Source organism: Halichoerus grypus, chromosome 3 (genome assembly GCF_964656455.1).
Source record: "Halichoerus grypus chromosome 3, mHalGry1.hap1.1, whole genome shotgun sequence".
NCBI classification, from domain to species: domain Eukaryota; kingdom Metazoa; phylum Chordata; class Mammalia; order Carnivora; family Phocidae; genus Halichoerus; species Halichoerus grypus.
Window position 1 is genome coordinate 83,648,150 of NC_135714.1, and position 21,736 is coordinate 83,669,885.

Sequence of the window (21,736 nt, forward strand, 5' to 3'; positions counted from 1 at the left end):
CTCACTTTTCTCAGGGCCTCTGGGTAATAGAAGATTGCTAAGGCCTGCAGTACATTAATATCTGGCTGGGGTTGATTAAATCTTGAGACTGTAGCCTTGATAATAAGCACTCTTACAGTCTTTCTCTACCACTTTGTTTTTTTTAAAGATTTATTTATTTATTTTAGAGAGAGAGCCTGTGAGCGTGCATGCGAATGAGGGGAGGGGCAGAGGTAGAGGGAGAGAGAGAATCTTAAGCAGATTCCGCTGTGAGCGTGGAGCCTAACGCAGGGCTCGATCTCAGGACCCCCAGACCATGACCTGAGCCAAAATCAGGAGTCCGACACTTAACCGACTGAGCCACCCAAGCGTCCTTCTCTACCACTTGGACGAGGGTAGGAAATGACTTACTGCAGTGGAACGCACTGGAGGGCAGAGCATGGCACACCGTAGTTGTCCCCCCAGTGCTGCACAAATCACTGACCAGGCCCCTCTGACAGCAGGAGGACCCTCTCTGAGCTTTTCAACTCTAGACGTGGGTAGAAAGCTTGGACACGGTTCTAGCACCATCACAGAATTCATGAAAGGTTGGAAAGTAATCTACACACAGAGCTAAGACTAAATCCTTGAAGTCTAGATGGTGACAAATAGAAATGACCTCTGAGAATTTCAGTATGTATGATTTTTATACAGAGGATGAAGATTGGTTGCACCAGACTCCAGGACACTGTTGTGAGCTTGCCATGGTTTTGGATTGTACATACGTGGTAATTCTTTGATTGTGCAATTTTCCTGCTGGTAGATTTCGATTTCAAAAAGGAACTTCTCTTCTAAGGTTGATGTCCCCCCTCCTAAGATCTTTTAAAAAGGATTATGTTTGGTCTTACTGGAATAATATAGTTTACTCCTGCATGATGGAATTCTTAAGTGTCATTCCATTCTTATACTCTGGTTTTGTTTTGTTTTGATACACAGCTCCAGAATGGCAGAAGACGATACATATTTGGGAGGGCATGAACAAGTAAGTATTATAATCTCACTGATAATTTTTTTGTAAATATTTTCATATTTTTAAATATACAGAGGCAGCAGTAGTAGTTATCAGGAAAACTCTAAAATTGGTAAAAATTTATTTTAAATTGTTTTTGCAGTTTCCCTGTCCCTCCATGTGAGGTCAGAGAGGACATGTCATATAAAATGAGTAACTTAAACCCTCCTAGCACACGTACTATTGCATAAAAATTAGATATGCTACAGGTCAAAGGATAACTACCATATTAGTTTCCCAGGGCTACTTTAACAAATGATCACAAACCAGATGGCTTAAAAAAAAAAAACAGAAATATATGGGGTGCCTGGGTGGCTTGGTCAGTTAAGCGTCCAACTCTTGGTTTTGGCTCGGGTCATGATCTCGGGGCTGTAGGATCAAGACCACATCAGGCTCTGTGCTGGGTGTGGAGCCTGTTTGGGATGCTCTCTCCCTCTCCCTCTGCACCCTCCCCCTCTCCCTCTCTAAAAACAAAACAAAAACAAATATATTCTCTCACAGCTCTGGAGGCTAGAAATATCAAAATCCAGAATCCAGATGATGACAGGGTTGGTGACTTCTGGGAGTTCTGAAGGAGACTCTCTGCTCCCGGCCTCTCTCTCCTAGCCTGCCAGTGGTTGCCAGCAATCCTCAGTGCTCCTTGGCTTGTAGCTGCATCGCTCCTGCAGACCCGCCTTTTTCCCTGGGTGTCTCTCCCGTGTCCCTGTGTCCAAATCTCCCTCTCGTTTCTCTTACGAAGTCCCCAGTCATGGGATTCAGCGTCCACCCTTCAGTATGACATCTTCTTGACTTGATTACATCTGTGAAGATCTTATTTCTAAGTAAAGTTACGTACACAGGCACTGGGGGTTAGGACTTGAATGTGTCTTTTTGGGGGGAAACACAAAATATTTATTTAAAGCTCATCTAGTGAGGAGGCAAATTAGTGTAGTGAAAAGAACTCTGGCCTTAGAATTCAAATATATTTTGTAGGTGCCGGCTGCTTCTGATCAGCTCTTAAAACTTGAGGAATCACTTGGCCCCCCACCATCCCACTTTTCTGATTTGCAAAATAGGAATGCTAGCCCCACACTCACAAGGGCGTTGAAAAGACTGAATGGGCAATGAATGTGTGTGGGGAACCTATAACTGTTCATTATAATTTTATTTTCGGTTATGAAGGGATACCAATTTTTTTTTCGCCCAACTTTTTACTTTGAAAAATTTCAGGCCTATAGAAATATTGAATAGTCCAACAGATCTTTGTTGATTACTAATATTTTGCATCCTCCCCATCCCTCCCTCTCTCTCTCCCTCTGTCCTTTTCCCTCCCTCCCTCTGTGTGTGCATGTATATATACATGCGCATACATACATATGTGTTTTATATATTTTATATTAGATTTATATTAAATGAACCTAGGGTAATTACAATAGCAATATTAAATTTTTAATGTAATGATTTTTAAGGAGTATTTAAAATATTGAGATTTATTCATTCATCAGCTACTTATTGAGGCATTACTATGTACCAGAACATTGGCTAGGAAGGACTACAAAGTGATAGAGCTGCCATTCTAATAGGAGGGACAGAAACATAGTTTCTATATAGTGATAAATGCTGCTGTAGTTTGCACAGAATGAGCTAGAAATGTCAAAAGGGATCACTCTACTACCTGGAAGGAAGAGCAGACTTATGAACGGCTTTCCAGAGAAAGTCTATGTAAGCTGTGATTTGGAAAATGTAGTTTGCTAGACTAGACAAGGAGAGGGAACACTAGGTACCAGGACACCCTGGCCCAAGATTCATAATCATTTCACATTAAAACTTTAGCAGCAACTACCTAAAAAATGGATTTTCCAAATTTACGCATGCAGACAGGAAAATAAAACCAAAAGTGAAATACTTTTGAAGGGATCTGGTATCACTTCTTCAAATAAAATAGACTTGTGTAGCATTCACTACTCTTGACAATGTTCTGATTTATTTAGAAAGAATGAGTATGCATTGCTTTTCACATTGAGATGCTCCTTTTGAATTTTATTGTACAAATGGTGATATAGGATCAATCTAAGAACATTTTCTTTGATTACAGCAGAAAAGATATTTGGCCACTCATATTATCAAAACCCGTGTTTTACCTTTCATTTTTAATATGCTATCTCTAACATTTGAAGGCAGACTGTAACCAGCATTAGGGTTGTTCTGCTTGGTTTTAGACCATGCTTTCCTGTCTATACACAGGAAATCTTATCAACAAGAGATGGTCCTTTAATGCCACACAAAAGTAAAACCTGCTGAAAACATTCATTTCGAGAGTTTTTCTTATGTGGGCACTTTTGTGATCATTAGCAACAGGGGTGGGGTACAATCTGATATTTCCATTTTTGAGGCGAGAGGTCCTTGAAGTAGGAGGTTTTTTTTTTTTTCCCCCTTGTCTCAAGCTTAACGGTATATATTTCCTGAAGTGTACATGTCCTCAGTGAAATATCCCCAGTGTTTTAACGTATTCCGGAATTTGCTGTCCAACTGTGACCTGATACACAATGCAAGGTGCAGTGCACAATGCGGCTTCTGTCTTCCTTGTCTGAAGTGGCGTGTGTGCACCGCTTCCACGACCAGCGCTCTGCCCTCTCCTCGGTTATTTTAGCCACCCGCAGGACCATAGGGAAGACATTTTCTTGCTAGGTCATCTCCTCTCTGAGACCAGCAAATACTCTGTAAGGGGGGGGGCCCATTTTTTAAAATAGCATGTTTTTTGATTCCTATGTTTCCTTTCCAGCGAACAATGGATAGCATACGTGAACTTTACTCTTAAGCATTGAAGTGGAGCAGATTTACTGTTCCTCAATTGAAAATTTGCATACCTCACAACTGGATCTGAAATGTTCTTTATTTAAACACTATGCTTCTTACTCTTGATTTAACTAGGCATACTAGGCTCGTAGGTTCCAGGAACCTCCAATAATATACTAATAAAAGAAAAAAAAAGGAGGGGCGCCTGGGTGGCTCAGTCAGTTAAGCATCTGCCTTCGGCTCAAACGTCTGCCTTCAGCTCAGGTCATGATCCCAGGGGCCTGGGATCGAGCTCCACATCGCATCGGGCTCCCTGCTCAGCGAGGAATCTGCTTCTCCCTCTCCCTCTGCCCCTCCCCCCGCTCGTTTGCTCTCTCTCTCTCTCTATCTCGCTGTCTCGCTCGCTCACTCTCAATTAGATAAAGATTTTTTTTTTAAAGGAATAAATTGTAATGCTGCTTTTTCTTTTTGTTTAATACCAGCTTACTAACTAGCATATCATAAAAAATGAAATATGGTTGGTTTTTGTGCGGTCCACAGATGTTTAGGTTGAAACAAATGCTAAGCTCAGAAATATAAATTTTAAGTCCTGAATGAACTAAATGGAAAGGAAATTTTCTCTTGGGGTAAGTACTTATTAGTAACTTATCAAGATATAATATATAATTCAATCAACACATATTGCTTGCCCACTGTGTTAGTTCTCTGTTGCTACTGTAACAAATTACCACACATTTAGTGACTTAAAACAACACAAATTTATTCTCTTACAGTCTGAAGGTCAGAAGTCTAAAATCCAGGTGTTCACAGGGCTAAATTCCTTCTGAAGGATTTCTTTTCCTTGCTTCTTTGAGCTTCTAGAAGTGGCCCGCATTCCTTGGCTTGTGACCCCTTCATCACGTCAGCTTTTTGTTTCCATTGTCATATCTCCTACCATTCACTTTGATCTCCTCCATCCCTCTTACTGAGCCCACTTGAATAATTCAGGATTATCTATGTCTATATGAGAGAGAGAGAGAGAGAGCGCGCATGAGCAGGGGGAGGGGCAGAGGGATAGGGACAAGCAGACTCCCCGCTGAGTAGGGAGCCTGATGCAGGGCTCAGTCCCAGGACCCCAAGATCATGACCTGAACAGAAGTCAGACACTCAACAGACTGAGCCACCCAGGCACCCTTCTGTGTCCGTATTCTTAATTTAATAACACCTGCAAACTCCTTCTTGCTATGTGAGATAGCATTCACAGGTTCTGGGGATTAGGATGTAGTTGTTTTTGGGGGGGCATCATTATCCAGCCTATCACACCCGTTAAATTCCAGGTATTTTGCATTGTGCTAAGTAAGTAGAGGTGAAAAAAAAAAAAGTGAGGGAGCTCTGTGCTCAGTTATATCTGTTGCTTAGACTGTAAGTTACATTTTTAGTTTTTCTGTAAATTGCTCTGGGGCTATTGCCTAATTCTTACAGGTCTTGAAGTTGTATGGCTAGAGTAGGAGTTTCTTTACCATCGTCAGAGAAATATTTCTAGGATTTCTAGGACTATATTCTTATGCTCATATTTTTGAGAGCACAGCTTTAAATCATTCATTAAAAAATATTATTAAGTATCCACTCTGCGATAAATATACACTGGGCCCTAAAGATGTACTAATAAGCAAGCTACACCAGGGGCTGGCCTCTGTGGACTTTATAGTTAGGTCATTCTTCTCAGATCCCTTTGTCACATAAACATGGCCCAAACATGTAAAGTTCTGTACACATGAGAATTTCGCTAGGTCTCATGAACATGTTTTTAAAATCCTGACTTGAAATATTTTCAGATTTTTCTTTGCGCTTTGGTTTTTGTTCCAATAATTGTTTTAGGTGTTTCAACTTCAAATATTTAATACAATGTTGGAAAAGTAAAGTTTGAATTATTTAAATTTTCTTTTTTACAGATGTTTCATTTGGATCCTTTGACTCATACAATATTTAACCCAGAGTTATTTCAACCAGAGATGCCACTACCTACAGGTAAGAAAACTCCTCATCCCTGTTACCCTGTCATTTATTTTGCTTTTGTTTTTTTTTTTAAATTCAAGATTCGCTAATAGCTTCTTGTAGCAAGTCAGTAATATGCCTAGAAAGGAAATGGTGATACATGTTTTAAAAACCAACTTTCACTAGACTTGTTGGAACTATATTTGCACAGACTATACTTGCACAAAAGTGGTGTTCCATCCCACGTACCCATTGTCTGACTTAATTGTTAGTGATATCTGTGAGGATGGCTCGGAAGGAATTTTTTTCCGGTAGCATTTTCCTTTTCACCCAGTCCTATTAGCTATGGGTTCTTTATGACTCCTGTTTCCTGCATCCCAGATGCACGTGAGGTATTCTCCACTTCTCAGGTCTGTTTCCCAAACATTTATTTGAGCATCTGTTATGTGCCATCCAGTGTGCCAGGCACTGGGGAAACAAAGTTTACAAAAGTTTACAAAAATCATAAAAATCATCTCAGTAGAAAAATCATCTTTTAAAAGTTTTTGGCTTCACAGTCTACCCAATTGGATAAAACTTATGTTAATCATCCTTCCTTCTAATATGACCGTATTATTACCATTGACAAATTGTTGAATCTCCTATGGATGATTTAAAAAATCAGCTCATTTAGTCTCTTTTTATTTATTGATTTGTATGTAAGCTTTGTGTGATGGCTCTTTTTATGTGCTCCTCATACCACTAGTGGGACTTAACATATGCTCTGAAGCAGCATGAGTAAATTGTGGAAGTTGTATATAGAACAGAGAGTTTGGGGTTTGGGGGATCTGTCTGGCTCAGTTAGTAGAGCACGTGACTCTTGACCTCGGGGTTGTGAGTTTGAGCCCCATGTTGGGTGTAGAGATTATCCTTAAAAAACAAACAAACAAACAAAAAACCCAGAGACTTTTGTAATCACCAAGTGGACATCAGCTATTCTATTTACCATGGACTTGCTTGTCCTCATTGGGAGACTTCATCCAGTTTGTATCATTCTCGCTTATAATTAATATTGTTACTCTGGTACCCACTTTTCTTTTTTTAGATCAAAATGTTCTGTGTTTTTTTATCACTCTTATGTATATCTAGGAATTCTTGGGAGGGAAAAAATAAATTTGCTATATGTTCACCTTCCCTAGCAGAAGTTGTATGGCTGAGGCCTTTCTCTCTTTACCCCACAGAACGTATTTTGTAGGCTGCTGTATGTGAGGTCTCGTGAAGTGCTGTCCAATCTGAGCTGTAGGTCAGCTTCCTGTGAACAAGTAAAGATCTTGGTAGCTTCTGTGTTTCCTGTGAACTTTTTATTCTGGGGTTCAAAGTTCTTTCTTAGTATCAGTGCTTTATTGAAAGCCTAAGAACTTGGTTCTGTCCTCAGAAAACATAAACATTTCCATTTAATGCCTTGTAAATGCCAAGCAGTACCCTGAGTAGATGCTTTCTTAATGTTTTTATTTCATCAAGTTTATGGAGGTTGAAATAAGATTATCAAAAGAAACATCTCAGTAAGTATTATGTGGTCAGAGCTTCATGTTGTAGAAATTATTTTGCCATAGTATTAGAAAAACTCTTAAAATTATACTTCAAAATCTCATATTCCAGTTATTACCTCATCATTTTTATTGTTATGTTTTTCCCTCTCTGCTGCAGTGGCATAGTCCAATTTTTATGATACAAGATGTATGAATGTTTTATTCACATTTTAAAGGGTAGAGAGGTTATGTAAGCCAATATTAACTTGTAATTCTCATGGATGTTTTATCTTCTTAAAATCTGAAACTATTAGTTCTACTACTTGTTGAAGACTCTATGTGATACGGTACAACTTTTAGGTCTATAATGTTATATATACTGTAAGTTAAATTTCTCTACATAGTGGGATGTTACTTCATGGCATAGAAATGTGGCCAAAATAAAATTGGCATTAAAATGACTACATGCATATGAAATCTAATTTTCTAGTTGATTTAACTTTTGAGTGTGTTCCCTAAAAGAGAAAAATGGCCTCATTTCACTAATAAAATTCCCAAACCTTGGAATTTCACATATTTAAAGGAAATTAAACCATACAGCAAAAATAATAGCAAACCTTCAAGTATTTCTAGAAGAGTTAATAAGTGAGAGACTTGAAGTTTAATGTAAACGTGATCTAACTCTTCTATATTTTCCATGACATACAAAGGTTGCTTTTTTAGAGGCCTCTCTTCTTGATATAGCATTCAAGAGGGAATGTTTTTATGAGTAGATTTGTTACATTATCACACAAGTTGTATTAGTAATGTGAAAATGTTTCTATTTCTAAGCAGTTTTATTTCCCTATCAAAAATTAAGTTCTAGCCATTTTTTGGAATTTTTAAATTGCAATTTTTTTCCTAAAAGTATTTTAAGGTATCCAGGATAAATTTCATACAGACAAGAGAAGATTAATTTTCTTAAATTAATACTGCATTGGCCAGTCACTACCCATTTTTCCTTTTTTGTGTATGTTTTGCTTCAAATTCAGTCATTTTTCAACTGACTTCCTTATAAATTTCTTGCATAATAACAGGAAATAATTATACCTTTGTTTCCTCCAGTTCTCTAGCCTTATCCTGATTCATCATAACACTGAGAAGATAAAAATAAATTCTCTCTTAAGTTATAGTTTATTTTTTAATTTCAACATGAAGGTTTAAATCTTTTTCATAAACTTATTTATCTAAAATAATATGAACTTCTGTTATCTAAAGGAATGAACTTCTGGTTAAGAGACTGAAAGACTGAAATGAACACAGAAACATTCTCCTAGAATTTTGTTAGTATCAGACATTTTAATTTGCAGTCAAATGAGTGAGAAACACCATATGCCTCTATTGCAGAGCTGAGGGTTATTATACTATTGACATAAAAACCAGCTGGGGAGCTTAGGGACTTTCTCATATTGAACAATTTGATTTTATACTACCAGAGGTTCTGATTTGCTTTTGAATTTTCCAAAGTCAGATATGGTCAGGGTATGGATTAAGCTTCTAGTCTTCTTTATGTTTTTATCATAATTTATTGAAACGCAGCTATCTTCAATTAAATTTTTTTCAGGATTTTATAAAATGCCTGTGCTGTTTTAGAAGAGTTGATATGAGAGTATTCAGTATTCAGAGATTGTATACAAACATCAAAAGCTATGAATTAGCAGGAAAAGTCCACCAGACTTTTGGTCTGATAGACCAAATGAAATTTGGGAGGGCAGGGAAAACAACCTAGCCAGTTGGGGAATGAAGGCAGTACTTGGGGATTCAGATAAGGGAAAGGAACCGAACACTTAGTTCAGGAAAGGCAGGTAGCCTGAGATCACTATCTGTGTATTTCACACATGTGGGCGCAAGCTCAGTCTCTTCTACTTTCACATTAAGCACATTCTCTTTGAGGAATGGAAGTCAGTGTCTAATGATGTGAAGGCAAAAGGAAATGTCATGGTGCCCAGGAAATGGTTGCTGCTTTTGACTGGTATTTGTGTCATTTTAAAAATGCTTTGTTAGTAGTCAAGATTTTGAAGTCTGTTGACATCTTCATCCTTGCCAGATGGACATCACACCTTTTCTTGGATTGTGCAATGTGCTGTCACCATTCAACATATGTTTATTTATCATGGTTCTCTAAAGGCATAAAACTGTTGTTAAAAATAAAGTTACTAGTCAAGTGAGGAAGGTAATTATATCAGTATGGAATTTTAGCTAACAAATGAATTTGAAACCTCTATTTAAAAAATAATTTCAGGTTTTTTTTTTTTTTACTTGCTTTATATTTTGTAGCAAATTTGAGAAGCCTCACAGTTTCTTTTGCTTTCTGTTTGTTGTTTTCACTTTTAGCAGATGGTCCATACCTTCAAATATTAGAGCAACCTAAACAGGTAAGAGGATTAAAGGGATGGGACTTCCTCTTTAAATGTGAGATCCATAAGTCTCATATTCATATCTCAAGCACTGAATAAAATAATAAGTGAATTTTACAAAGGAAGTAGCTTATCTAGAAGTTTGGCAGCCTACCAAATTATTTGACAACATCATTTGTCTACTTTACATTTCTCTTAGTCATTCTTCCAAGTGTCCTGAGCCTCAGTCGTAGTTCTGTAAAACCTAGATGATTACAGATCCTTGCTACCTCACTATCTCCACCATCTCTGCGCTTAGCAGCCACTCCTAGAAAAGGCATAGGTCATCTCCATTCATTTTCATTTGTAAGGAAACAGCCGTACATGCAGTTCATAGACACTGACTTACATCCATCAACCCTGTCCCTGCACAGGCGGTAATTTCTTAGTCTTCCTCCTTCCTTTAGAAGCTCCAGCCCTTTCTGTTTTTTCTTTGGGACACATGACCTAAGGTATTACAAGTACCAGTGAGGTGTAGGTAATGTATTAGAATGGACAGTTGAGTCCTCCTCCCTCTGGGTGTTAGCCTGAGACTCAACCCCTTTGGTGACAGGAGAGGAGCATTTTATTTTATCAGGTTCTTCCTCTTAACCACTAGATTTTGTTGGGGATGCTTGGGAATTGAAGTGGCTTCCTCACCATGCCCCGACTCTGTGGATAAATATTTATTGGAAATTGGATGGGACCATTGCTATGAAAGAGGAGGAAAGAGAATCTTCATGTTTTTCTTAGAGGGTATTGGGGAGAGCTCAATTATGAGGGGATTTTTAGGAGACTAGTATAAGTCCCCCACAGAATGAGGGCAGAGCAAGTAAATCTCTGAATGGATGTGCTTACCACATTTGTGTGAGACTGGAGATGCGTATACCTGCTGTCTTGCAGTTAATACCCAAAACCTTTCTTAATGTGTCTAGTAGCTCTGCGGAGTGAGTGTAACACTTCTGCATTGTGTAACATCTAACAAATGCTAACTAGGTCAAGAACTTAAATAAAGCATCCATTGTGGTTACTGTAATTGTGACATGTGTTTAGATTTCAGTTAGAATTTAAAGGATAGAACTATCTTAACTATCATTATAAAGCTGGACTGAGATAAAAGTTTCTGATGCGGAGACAGAATGCCACATGAGACTTCGGACACTGTTCTGGTTGTTTGCAGTGGCAGACCGACTCCATGGGCTGCCAACATGACTTGCCTTTGCTTTATCTCCATGTCCAGTTCTTTAGCAGTGACTTCTCACTAGAGGTAGCCAGTTTTCTCAAAGACCCTCCTAGTGGAAGTTTATCCCCTTGGAAGTCTGTGCAGTGGTCTGGCCTCCTGGAAAACTTCCTAGCTTTCAAAATCTGCTAGCTCATGAAAGTGAGAAATCAAACTAAAATCTGTGTCTCTGCATACCAGGCAAAGCGTGTTTTTCAAATATCTATTTTCATAAGCATAAACAATAAGAATTTTTAAATGCAGTTCCTTATTATGGGTCCAACAGTTATAAGGAAAAATTGACACACGTGATTTACCTAAAGGGCTGTGTAGATCCAAAATTCAAAATTTAATTCACTATGCGTAGATGTCTAAAAGCTCACCTGAGTAAAACAATGTGTTTGTTTACCAAGCTGATGTTATTTTGATGTCTGACCCCAGTGAAAGTAAAAAGATTGTATTTAAGTCAGACTTTCTGACCGGATGGATGTAGCCCTTGCCTTTGAGGTTGATGACGCATCGTAAGCAAATGGAGTTACTAAAATGAATGTCTGTGGATCGACAGACCTCTGGTCTCAAAAATTTAGAATCAGAAACACATTTAGACTATACATGTGAAGACATCTTATCTTCCTGAAAAAAAATGTAATAAATTTCCATCCTCAGGCTAAAAATTCCTTTGCACAGAAGTTTAGATACTCTTATGCAATCATGAATACTATCTATTATTTTTCAAACTGTTAGCAAGCTATTAAGACATGTCTCTTTACTCATATTCTATTTGACACGACTCCCAATGAGATATAGAAGTATACATGTATATATTTTTCCACCTGCCTAAAGGAATTTTGTTATTAAAGACAATGAATTACTTTATTAAAGTTTTTATAATAAAAGTTAGAAAAATGTTTTTTCTTTGCCACAATTTTCCCCAGCTCTGACAGAGATGAGTCATAGCGAAGACTACTAATCTTTAGAATATCCAGTTCTGTTGCATATTATTCAGTGCTGATTATCTAATGCTTTTTAAAAACTGAGGTTGTATTTAAGTAGATTAACAGTCAATAAATATCTTTATGGTTAGTCAATTCTGGAGGCTCATGTCGTGCATGCTGCTGCTTTTTCATGCTTTTAGAAATTTCATTTAATTATTAAAAATAAGCCAACAGCCTTTGTCTACAAAAGGTATAGGGCTGAACGTGTAACTTATTTTTTGGTTTGAATTTGGTGAGAAGCAAAACAGAGGAATTCCTCCTAAGCTCACCTCAAAAGGTTTCCCTGGTATTAGGTTTGAAATCTCCTGAGGAGTCATATGCAGAAGTTGTTTTAAGTCCCAGTTTATTGAGTTGATCATACACTCCAGATCCATGTGTGACTTGAGGAACTTTCCCACACTAGGGAATTTACTTCAGGCCTTACTCATCCTGTGAAATATGCTTTAGGACTGATCCTCTTTGGAAATCAGAAAGTTCTCAGAAAATATAGGGACAGTTCCAGATGCTTACCAGAGGTTTAAATTATTAGTTCAGGGCCCCTGGACCACTCAGACTATTTTGTAAGACCCTATGAAGCATAATGAAATGTAGTGCAATCTAAGGAGGGCAAGAATTTTTACATTGGCCCATGAGCTCAAAGCTGTTAAAACCTTTGCATTTGCCAGGCTTTGCAATTGTTAAGAGTATGCAAGGTAGAAAGCCCCTACCAGCAAGTCGTGAGTGTGCGGAGCTCCTGATGGCCTAGTGATCTAGCACTGTTTATATGAAATCAGTCCCACTGTAAAAATAAATGAAAGGTGAGGATGTTTCTTAAAGTATATTAAGATATTTGAAAAGGATTTAAAAAAAGAAAAACTGTCTGATTAAGCTTAAACTGTAACACTAACACATATTGATCGACAGCTTTATAAAGTTGAGTCTTTCAGGAAAAATATTGAAAGCTCCCTCATTATTAAACTTCCTTAGTATCAGATCCATTTTCATAATAGTCTTTGCTTTATTCTTGGTATACAAATATGTACAATTATCACTGTTAGCTTTGTAAATCATAAAATGCTAGAACTGGATTAGACCTTACAGATGGTCTTGTCTAATCTTCTCATTTGTATAGATTAAAAAAAACAACAACAACATGGAACTTCAGTGTTTATCAGCCCACAGTAGTTCACATGGTTAAAGGTGTCCAGCTGTCTCTTCACTGATGTACTATATCTGTAGAATTCTTGGGTTAATAATATTGAAAGGGATTATCTGGTTTTGGATTATTCAGGTCAGTTAATATATCAAGCTTGAACTTGATGATATCAATAATCATAAAATCCAAAATCTTCTGAACTGTTGCATGGAGTGTGTTCTACAACATGGATGCAATATATTTAACAGGACATTTCTATATCCCCTCCTGAACCAACTGTAATCAGAGTGGATAAAGGAATTCCTTTAAGTAAGAGTCAAAGAAGCGTAAGTCAGTAATATGGCCAAGTTCAGAGCTTGGCAGCAGCAATTCGAGATGAGGAAGCTCTGATTCAAACAAGCTGCAGCATGTCGAGTCCAAGGCTTAAAATCTTCAGCGGCTCAGTCTCCGCATATGCACAGCAGGAGAGGTCCTGCAGGGTTAGGGACCTGGCTTTTAAGCCACAGCTCAGTACGCAAGTATCAATTAACATCTATGTTTATAATAAGATTATGGGAAAAGTGGTTCTCATTTGCAGAGTCCTCTTCCACAGTGTATGTTTTTCCTCTCTCACCTAATACACACAAGAATTAAACATTTGTATATAACTTTGCCCCTATAATTTTTAACAAGTGTTTCTCAAACTTGTTGGCTCTGTATTCACCTTTGCAGAGAGGATTTCGTTTCCGTTATGTATGTGAAGGCCCATCCCATGGGGGACTCCCCGGTGCATCTAGTGAAAAGAACAAGAAGTCCTACCCTCAGGTCAAAGTAAGTCTGTGATGTCCTTCTATATGATTCTGGAAGATCTGATTTCCTAAGAGCAAAAGAAAGGAATGCTTTATGTGAATACCATCTGCCTTTGCTCCTAAGCTGTTCACATGATGATTATAATTTTTAAGTAGAAATTTGTCTCTTAGCAATAGAAATGACACGTTTTAAGATTCTGTTAATATTTCCATGGAGTAGAACTTACTTCAACATTTAACCAACTTTTACTATTTCTTGATCATCTTCAAGTGTTTCTTCGTTGTAATACTTCCTGAAATTTTAGTAAGTCTTCGAAACAAGTGCTTGATTTCAGCCCTTTGGAGATTCAGTGAGAGACAACAGATGACTGGGTGTGTGGATTATGTGGTACGGTATTTACAGCATGAACTCCGATCCAGGCTTTCACTGGGTTATCCAACACTTCTAAACCTCTGGACCCTAATGTGTACGATGCAGAAGTGTGAATGGTGTGTACCTCATAGAGTCTTGTAGAGATGGAATGAGAACATGAATATTAGTGTTCCACAGAGAGCCAGAAAGTGCGGTAGGGCCTCTCCTTGAGCAACTGTACAGCAACACATGCCAGTCCTCGGAACCTACGGCTTCCTGATGTGCCTGGAGTGGGCTTGGCCGAGCCTTTTACACATCCTCAAGTTCTTTTTCTGTCTGTTAGTTTAATTGAGAATATTGTTCTCAGAGTTAGTTTGAGTTTTTTATTCTCATAACATGACTCCGTGTTTCGTAGGCTGATTGCTAAGCGTTTTGCAGATAAGCCAGTCAATAATTACCATTTCGCCATTTGTAAAAGTTTTGTTTGTTCAGTAATTCAGGACTTTGGCAAAAGGTTATCAGCTCAGTTCCCACTAAGGTGTGTGTGCCTCTCAGGGTAGAACATTCTCGTATCTTTTGTTAGTTTGTTTTGAGGACTAGGTGAAGGGCAACAGGACAGAGCCTCAGTAAAACTGTGATGTGAAGGAAATTTGTCTCTGGTGTTGCCAGCCTTGTGTTCTGCCTTCTCCCTCTCCTCCCTCTCCACTTCTAGGTGCAGGCCTCTCTAATTTCTTATCCCTCTTCCAAGACAGAAGACAAAATACTGTGATGTTATTCCTTACCTTTTGAGTGAAACTCACCCATATTATCTAGCATCCGCCCTACCTGTCATGTTTGCAAGCTAGCTGCCGTGTGGGATGGAAGATGTTTTTCCCATTCAGGGTCATCAGGCAGGGTAAATATGATGTGTTTAACTCACAGAAGGAAACCACAGCCGTAGGGTCTCAAGTCCTTTAGAATCTGGGTGAGGAAAGAGGAGCAATTAAACAAAGGAATTAGCATTTATTAAGCACCAAAGAGTTGCCAAATGCTTTACATATATGATCTCTTCTAATCCTCACAACAATCCCCTGTAGGTAAAAAGCGTAACGTCTGTGAGGAGACTGAGGCTCAGAGAGAGGACTTCACTCACCTTTCTCAAGGATCGCTGGCTCTTCTTTGCAGGCTGTTGCTTGTTGAACTCTCACGTGGAGTGTGTCCATGTGCAGTGCTGGAGGCAGGGACTGAGGGAACAGGACATGGGAGGAAAAGGGCAAAATAAGGAGCAGAGAACTGTAACTCTGGAAAACAAGAGGGAGAGAGGCTGGTGGGGGGCAAGGGGTACTCAGATGTTAGGGAGTCAGATCCACCACTTTTTCTCTTTTCTTTCTTTCTTTCTTTCTTTCTTTCTTTCTTTCTTTCTTTCTTTCTTTCTTTCTTTCTTTCTTTCTTTTTCTTCTTTCTTTGAGAGAGAGTGCATGCATGCAAAAAGTGAGGGAGAGGCAGAGGGAAAGGGAGAGAGAGAATCCCATGTGGGGCTTGAACTCATGACCCTGAGATCATGACCTGAGCTGAAATCAAGAGTTGGATGCTTAACTGACTGACCCACCCAGGCCCCCTCCAGTGCTTCTCTTTTTAACATATGTGTCTGTGTATCATCTATATAAATATTTTACGTGTTTATGTGTGTGTGCTTACAATAAGGATAATTGAAAGATACATGTTATCAGCTTTGGTATTGTTTATAATTACTGAAGAATTAACATTAAGAGAAAAACTGGGTGTTTTTTTTTTTTTTTCCGGACTGGCTCTGTACCAAAAATGTAAATTATGGTATTTTCATGAACTATTTACTTGAATTGCTCCAGTCTTTTGTGGCTAAGTAACAATTTTTGATACTAACAAATACATAGCATTACCTTTGTTGTAAATTTATTACCTAATAAAAAAAAACGTTATCCATTTACGCTCGGTCTTCATACATCCTTCTCATGTAGTGGTTGCCGCCTCACATTTACAAAATAATTTAGAAATGAAACAGCCAGTGGAGACGTTAGAGGTTCTTGTCAAATCATAGTTTCTGTATCAAGGAGTTTAATACTTAGTGGGAAATACAGGTATATAAACAACTAAAAATAAAGAAAGTCAAAATATAAATGTGTAAGATTGCTCATTATTACACTGGAGCTACAGTGTCATTATTTCACCCAATCATTTATTTTTTATTCACTAATTCAACATATACTTATTAAGCATTTAGTCCAGTTGTAAGAAAAGGAAGAACAGTTTGGAGAATCTGTTACAAACTGTCATTGTTCTTCTAGCCTGTCTTTGTTCACTGAGAGTTTAAATGCCTCTGCTGTTCATAACAGTTAAAGGAAGTCATTTTATTTATCTTAAAAGCTCTTACTCAGAAGGCTGGAGAAGAGGGAGAGAAAGACACAACCATGAGGCATTTGTCCCAGAGCTCTTCTCCCAGTCTCACTTTTAATAGTGATCGTAAAAGGGGACCTTTCAGGTTACAAAGGGATTTTAAATCCCTACTCTCTGTAAAATTCAGACAGAGGAAAGAGTTGCTCTCAGTATCTGTCTCTTATCAGGAGGATCTTTACAATTGTACATGTCTTCTGTTGTAGTGAACTAAGCACCCATTCTGTGTGAGGCTGGAAGGGGGAAGCAGTGGGCCAGATACAACTATATCAGGGTTTCTCAGACTCGGCACTACTGACATTTGGGACCAGAAAACTCTTTGTTGTGGGGGGCTTGCCAGTGCATTGCAAGATATTCAGCAGCATCCCTGGCTTCTACCTGCTAGAAGTCAATATAGCCTCTCGACAACTGTGACAACCAAAGGTGTCTAGGTATTGCCAGTGCCCCCTGGGGGGGGCAAAATTACCCTGCCTTAGGACCACTGATCTAGATGCAGGGTCAAATCAACCGTAACCTTTCTCCTATGCATACTTTTCTACTTATAAAGCTGTTGCACATGGGTTATATGGAATTGCCTAAGTATATTATTTTGCAAACATATGTACTTTTCTCCATTATTAGTAGATACTTATTTTCAAGATGATGATCACGGTGACTGTATAATTTCTTCTCGGATCTCTGAGCTAGCGTACTGGATATTAAAGAGAAAGACAGAAAAGAGAAGAAAAAAGATGTCTTCAACATTCCATATTCTGATAACTGCGTATCTAAAAGTTAACATAGGAGCTCTGTTGGCACTCGGTTATGAACTGTTACAGAAGAGAAAGTGAAAGTGGAAACAGGCTCAGACCAGGCAGCGGGCCTGCAGGGCTGCTGTTGCATGTGAGCAATGGGAGCATCACTGGAATTGTCCTCATCCTCCCTTCCAGTGGAGGGAGGTATAACAGGGGGTGCCCCGCACTTACCGCAGAATCCATTCCTGCAGGAATTCAGAGGGAGGGCATTTAGATTTACTGGGAAGAAATGCTATTTCTGAGGTCTACATATGCTACATCCTTACTAAGTATATTTGTTCAGTTTTAACAGTGAAATATTACGGGCTCTGCCTTTTCCTCACCTCCAGCCTCCTACTGTTCTCTTTCTCCCTCTCTTCGAGCACACCACTCCCTTGAGAGGCCTCTGAAAGGCTGGTGGCTCCCCATGCTGTCACACGCAGGCAACAGCAAAGGGTCGGGGGCCACCCTGAAAGCTACTGGGGTTCACTGTGACCCCTAACAACACTTTATAGAGTGCGTGAACGTAAAACCCACTTGGCTTACTCTCTTGCTAATTGTCCAGATATGATACTCAAGTTAAATCATTTTAAAACAACTCTAGGGGTCTACCTACTCCTTTTTCTACTGGAATTTTGTCCCGTGCCTAAAACCCTATTTCTAATAAGCTTGGTGTAAGCCAGGCTTAGACCCACTCTTGTCATGTGGAGATTATTTCTAGAACTCAGGCTATGGGCTACGGGACCATCTGGTGCTCTGCATGCTTCTTTCAAGTCAGAATCCTGTTCTGATTTCTAGAGCCTTGCTCTGTAAGTCTTCACAGTCTTTTTATTATTTTTTTAAGATTTTATTTATTTATTTGACGGAGGGAAAGAGGGAGAGAGAGAGCACAAGCAGGGGAAGCTGCAGGCAGAGGGAGAGGGAGAAGCAGGCTCCCTGCTGAGCAGGGACCCCCCGATGCAGGACTCGATTCCAGGACTGGTATCATGACCTGAGCCGAAGGCAGATGCTTAACAGACTGAGCCACCCAGGTGCCCCTTCACATTCTTTTTAAAAAAATTGTTTTAATTACAAAATACTTCAAGCATATTTCAAGAACATTTAAAAAATGGTATAACAGACACCAAGTACACCATTTGGATTTAATAGATCTTAGCATTCTACCATGTGAGCTTCTGATCTCTCTATCAATGAAACGCAGTTACAGCTACAACCCATCTATCACTTCTTCCTTCTTCTTGGTAAGTAAACCACTACTCTGAACTTTCATTCTCTGATATGCTTTAATACTTTTACTACACTAAGTATGCTTCCATAAATATTGGCATTTTCAAGAGAACTAATTTTTACTGGCTTCCACCCTAATTTTCTATTATATATCATGGCTCCTTTTCAGGGCAAATGAGAGTTAAAACTAGGCTCCGTTGAAGATCAGTGTTCACTTTGATCCTGCTGATTCCTCTTTATCAGCTAGATAAAATTTATTCATTTACAGTGTGGAGCTTATTCTGACTCACAACAACAACAACAAAATAACATTAAGAGAAAAATCTAGGGAAAGTAAATATGCGGACGAACCATTATGTCTTGCCCTTTTTAAAGAAAAGCTTTCCTGTTGTTAAACATTTAATATTCTATTATACTATCCAGTAAAGTTTCTCTTTAAAGTTTCCTCACTTCTGATTTCATCACGGAGCTCCTAATGGAAGAGGCTGGTAGAAAAGCCCAAGTAGCTTCCTCGGGGCCAAGCTTGTCCCTGCCTGTTTTTGACTCAGCAAGGAGTGCCAAGGAAGGCTCGTTTCCCTCTTTTTCCCGAAAGTTATGCATCAGATTTTTTTTATTAATCAAGCTGCTTTCCTCTTCACAGAGGTGGAAAGGCGCCAACAGGAGCAGCTCCATGGGGCTTTGTAAACTCCCAGTGATTCTCTTCCAGTGTGGCAGAAAGTACCCATCCTCCAGCAGAGCCCACTCTATGCCAAACAGAAATCAGTGTCAGTGACCTTGATTCTAAAATACAAATAGCTTACCAGTGGGTATTTTTATTTTCTCTTTAGTTATAAATATCAAATGCAATGGACTACAACTTGAAACACAGCTGATGGGAGTGTAACTATTTTTAATCGAATGTTTTCTGAAAGCTTGTTCTCACATATGTGTTCTTTCCTGAGTGTTTTACATTGAACAGAAGGCATCTGTTGAAATATGTAGGTCAACAACAGCTTTTTTGTTGTCCCCCCTACCCACTTGATTTTTTTTTTTTTTTTTTAAATCTCCACTCGAGGTGCCTCTCACTTAAAAATCCTAAATGGTGAGTTCTGTCAAGGTCAAATAAAGACTGGCTGATCTGCTGTGGCATTTAAGGCTATCACATATCCTTGCATAACCTTTCCTTTGTATAGACTTGTCTGATCCAGGAGGTTTGCCATTTTAAGGATCTAGTTTTAATACGAATTTTGAATAATTTAATCTGACTCAATTTCTAAAAACAACAGGGAAGAAAATCACCAGTAATCAGTTAGGCATGCATATAGAACCTAGGCTCATAGCATTTATTAAAATTTACATCAGCAACCCTAAGCTGTTTCCTATTTGCATATGTTCATAGGGGAAATAACGACATCCCCTAGGCAGAGAGCCCTGTGCTCTGTATATTGAGGAGAGGGTTTTGTGGCCTGGGTCCCTTTTTGTGGTTTCAGAGAACTTTGAGACTTCTGAATTTCTGTGCAGAATTTTATGTAAATGTACATACATTTTTCTGAAGAAATAACTTTTTAATCAGATTTTCAAAGGGAAGGACTCAAACATGGTTAAGAATCAATGCTGTAGAGTATGTCTCTTTAGCTTTTTGCTAGCAGCTAATTAAAAGATTAGTTGGTGTATATATATGTAAAGAATGTCTTTGTAAATTTTTTCAGTTTTTATTTTTGTACCTTTTAATTTTATAGCTATGTTTTCGCATTTTTTGTTAATCCATTTTAAGTGAGTTGAAATACTTCAGGTTGCCAACACAAAGCTCAGGAAAGCCTCCCTTTACTTTGGTTGTAGGGTGGAAAAGAAGGGAGACTTACTATCAACAGACCAAAAAAGTGAATAGGCTTCACTGCTTTTTCTCTCTTGCCCTTCCATATTGATGCTGATTCAGCATGAAGATAACCATTAGTGATTGAAGTTAAAAGAGAGAAAATTCATAACAAATATTCCTTGAGCCCTGTGTGTCCGGTCCTCTCTAGGCAAGCAGACAAAACTCTCTCCCGTGTGCAACCACAATCTAGACTTCTAGATAATTTTTCTTTCAAGTAGTTCAGAAGTTTTGCATTTGGCCCCTAGAACAAAATATTACCTGGTAGAATATTTTTAAAAATAGCCCTCTAAACTCACTATATGTATTCGTCTCTATTACGAACTAGAGAGGGCAACTCATTAAGGAAACTTCTAGCAGAGATCATAGCTGTGAAGCTTAACCTTAGAGATTATCAAGGGAACCCCAGATTGTCTGAATTTTAAGTTTTGTTTTGTCGGTCCTGGCTTGGTGACCTTCCTCTGCTGGTCATTCTCAGTTTTCTTCCCTCTACTCTCCTTTAAATACATGATTGTCCTGGGACCATTCTTCAATCTAAAGCAAATCTCTGATGGCTTCTAACGCTTGTGGTCTCAGTCTGAAGATTATATATAGTGTCTCCCCATTCCATTCAAGAATTCAGGTCTCATAAAGTCACATACTGGTAATGCTTCTTGATAAGATAAGAATATCCAGAAGTACTACAGCCCTCAAAATGTGTAACACCTCCTCCTCCACAGACAAGCTGTTTCTCAGCCTGTCAGCTGGTCTAGAGGTGAGATGGTAGACTCCCCTGCAGTCTCAGCCTACTATCCTCACCTGCGGCGGCAGGGGGCGGGTGGGGGGAGTCCCAGATCAGAACCCTCTGGCCTATACTCGCCTCCTTGAGGTCTCCTGAGGGTGCGCTGGAAGGTGCGAAGACTTTCACAGACAGTTCCTCTCACCTTGAGGTCCCCATCCACCCAATAGAATGATTATAAGAATGGATTGTTGTGCTTACTTTCATCATCTCATTTAGGCATCACAACAATCCACTGAGGTAGGTTCTCTGATCCTCATTTGATAAATGAGAAAATCAAAGCCTAGAAAAAGTTAAGAAGCTTACCCTGAGTCTCACAGTCTTTCTGGGATGGAGCCCAAGATTTCTGTTCAGACAGTATGATTTTTTTTTTTTTTAAGATTTTATTTATTTATTTGAGAGAGAGAGAGAGCAGGAGTAGGGGAGCAGAGGGAGAGGGAGAAGCAGGCTCCCCACTGAGCAGGGAGCCCGAAGTGGGGCTCGATCCCAATACCCTGAGATCATGGCCTG

The 21,736-nt window shown here is 38.9% G+C and overlaps 1 protein-coding gene across 3 annotated transcripts in view; it reads left to right on the forward strand.

The window, feature by feature from the left end:
• Nucleotides 1–21,736, forward strand: part of NFKB1 (nuclear factor kappa B subunit 1) — a 113,504-nt gene that overhangs the window by 22,980 nt on the left and 68,788 nt on the right. The window contains exons 2-5 of one of the 3 annotated variants that reach the window (XM_078069011.1): nt 955–1,000; nt 5,734–5,809; nt 9,658–9,698; nt 13,759–13,857. In XM_078069011.1, coding sequence (XP_077925137.1) covers nt 962–1,000; nt 5,734–5,809; nt 9,658–9,698; nt 13,759–13,857 — 255 coding nt within the window. In that variant the 5' untranslated portion in view covers nt 955–961. The remainder of the gene's footprint in view (nt 1–954; nt 1,001–5,733; nt 5,810–9,657; nt 9,699–13,758; nt 13,858–21,736) is intronic. The other 2 variants (XM_036095802.2, XM_078069012.1) reach the window with 2 other exon arrangements.